The 2,626-nt window shown below is 29.0% G+C and overlaps 1 protein-coding gene across 1 annotated transcript; it reads right to left on the bottom strand.

The window, feature by feature from the left end:
- Positions 1-676: 676 nt before the first annotated feature.
- Positions 677-2,407, bottom strand: LOC112638316. Its single transcript, XM_025409816.1, has 6 exons — positions 2,291-2,407; positions 2,041-2,136; positions 1,693-1,931; positions 1,061-1,220; positions 876-976; positions 677-797 (listed from the first exon to the last, which is right to left on the bottom strand). Exons 1-6 carry the CDS (start codon positions 2,346-2,348, stop codon positions 768-770), a joined length of 684 nt encoding a protein of 227 aa, XP_025265601.1. The 5' UTR covers positions 2,349-2,407; the 3' UTR covers positions 677-767.
- Positions 2,408-2,626: the final 219 nt, after the last annotated feature.

Here is a 2,626-nt window from a genome sequence, read left to right as displayed (position 1 = left end):
TGTTGCAAAAACGTTTTTGTAACATTGCAATATAGCCGTGCGACGTTTTACGTTTGGTTGTATTAACCTTTTGGTAACATTTCAGGAACCAGAAATGTCCCGATTCAATTACCTTACATATGCGACGTCGAACTTGCAACGTGTTTTAGGCGTTTGAAAAACCTTATATGTGCGACGTCGCATTTACAACGTTTTTTGCGCCGTTTGTAAAACTTGCTTGAAACGTTAGGGAAACGTTACAAACTTTCATTCCAAAAACAATGTTTATACAACGTTTTTTATACAACGTTCCAGAAATTTATTTTCCGCTTTATGGTTAATTTGCAACGTTTTTGTAACGAATGTATAAGGCACAGTCTACAATGAGTCATTAATCGTTAATTTGCAAATGCCATCTCTTATGACTTACGACTTAGGACACTCGAGTGCATAAGAGATGGCATTTGCAAATTAACGATTAATGACTCATTGTAGACTAGGCTTTATACATTCGTTACATGCGTAATAATACGATCAGTGAAAAACAAAAATTATTCGCATATTAATTACATTTATTTTCATATACATACAACAATATTTTGTGATAAAATTAAAAAAATACAAAACATCAATTATATAAGATATATTATATATTCATAACATGTATTTTTAAAATATTTCCAATATTTATAACATAAATATTATTATTTTAATATTGCACTATTAGTGCATTTGCAGGATCGGCTGAACGCCATATATGAGTTCATGTACATTTCTTTAAAACTGAATTATCCGATCTGATTTCTAAGTGCTTTTGCCTAAGACAAGAAAAAAGACACAAAATCAATTCAGCTGTATAAAAATAGTAATTCATTTAAGTAGAATGAAAAAAGTACCTGCTCTCTATCATGACGTGTTTTGGCATATTTAAACCAGGCGGAAACATGATTTAAAAATTGTCTATCCGTTAACATCGGATAATGCTTTCGAGCAGCCTCTATAAAACGCAAGAAAAAATTAAAGTTTAATAAATTGATTTATATAATTTTGTTTCAAGTTAGGTCAATGCAGAAAGTCTTACTTTTTATGATATCTATTAGCAGAAGTGAATTTATGGCAAAGTTTCCTTTCTGGCCTTTCCATGAACATTTCATAGCCAATTTATTGGAAAACATTTTTTCCAAGCTATGTTTTATTTGATCCTGAGGTGAGTCTCCTCCAAGCAAATAGAAAAATGTTTCCTGAAGCATATAATTATTACAATTATAACGACATATTACATTTTTCATATATGAATAATGTCGAAACATTACATATTTCAATATACATACTTTCGAGAGATTAATATGTAATAGAAAATTGTAAATAATTTTACTGTACATATATCAGTATATATGTACAGTAAAATTAAGTTAAAATATTCAATTATGTTAAAAGTATTTTCGGCCGCACAATTCTCTGAGTATCGACATCATACAAGCTATTTACATTTTTTCAATCTTTTTTAATTTACATGTCTAATTGAATATACGATGCAATTATATTTTAATTGTATAAATAAGTAAGTGGGGAATGTACACTATCCGTCAATGATTCGTTCCCATTCCTGCTAGGAAATAAAGACGACGCTATAGATAAACTATAAAAAATCTATAGCGCCGTCTCTATTTCCTAGGGGGGCGAATCATTGACGGGTAGTGTATATACTATTACCAGTTGTTTTTTTCCATCTTCATCATTCTTCAATGAAGTGTCATACTGCAGCAATTTTCGGTGCTTTTTAAATGGTTTTGTAGGGATAGTCGAAAAATTATTATATCTTGCACCTGCTGCTGCAAATATTACTGATTCGTCGTTTTTTTGTTTTAATTGCTCAACAAATTCATTTTGTTGTCTTAATAGGTTTTTAATCTCTATCGTGTTCTCTAAAATCTTAATTATATTCTGGCTATCTGTAAAATTACAATTAAATATTATTACATACCTTATTGTTATTATTGTTGCTGTTGTATTGTGTAGTTGTTTAAGTAATAAAATAACAATAAATATATATATTGATACCTGATGGAAAATCTTCAAAGATTACGTTTCCTGCGAATAAGTTATTTCTTATCGGAATTGGAGATGCGTTTCCAGCAATATTTTGCGGACCTAAATCTGTTGAATTAAAATATTTTATGTTATAAAAATATAACTTCGGAAAGTAAATCTTGATATATTAAAATAGTATTTGTTATTTATCGTAGATATACTACGACCAATAAATACGTGTATGTGAATGTTAAATATACATATATATACGTTTACATACCCTCCGTTGGGTAGGTTTCAAGATCTACAGTATTGTTTATATTATTGTTACGATTCATAACCCCTATATCATCCGTTTGATCTATCTGATTTTCTTTATTATCGTTATTGTTTGAGTCTAAATAAATATGAAATTAATAAGTACTCAGGACAAAACATTAACATTTCTATTTATAAACATTAAAAAAATACTAACCTATATCACCTATATTACTATTTATTTTTTTATTGACGGTTGGAAAAATGTTGTCAATATCTGCTGGCAGATTTCTTGTAGTCTGTAGAACTTCACTTGATTGTCTACGTTCGATTGCAGGATCTGAAAGATAAATATTTA

Source organism: Camponotus floridanus, unplaced genomic scaffold (genome assembly GCF_003227725.1).
Source record: "Camponotus floridanus strain SB8 unplaced genomic scaffold, Cflo_v7.5 scaffold285, whole genome shotgun sequence".
Classification (NCBI taxonomy): Eukaryota; Metazoa; Arthropoda; class Insecta; order Hymenoptera; family Formicidae; genus Camponotus; species Camponotus floridanus.
Note: the sequence above shows the minus strand (reverse complement) of the source record. Positions and strands in the feature narration are given on the sequence as shown.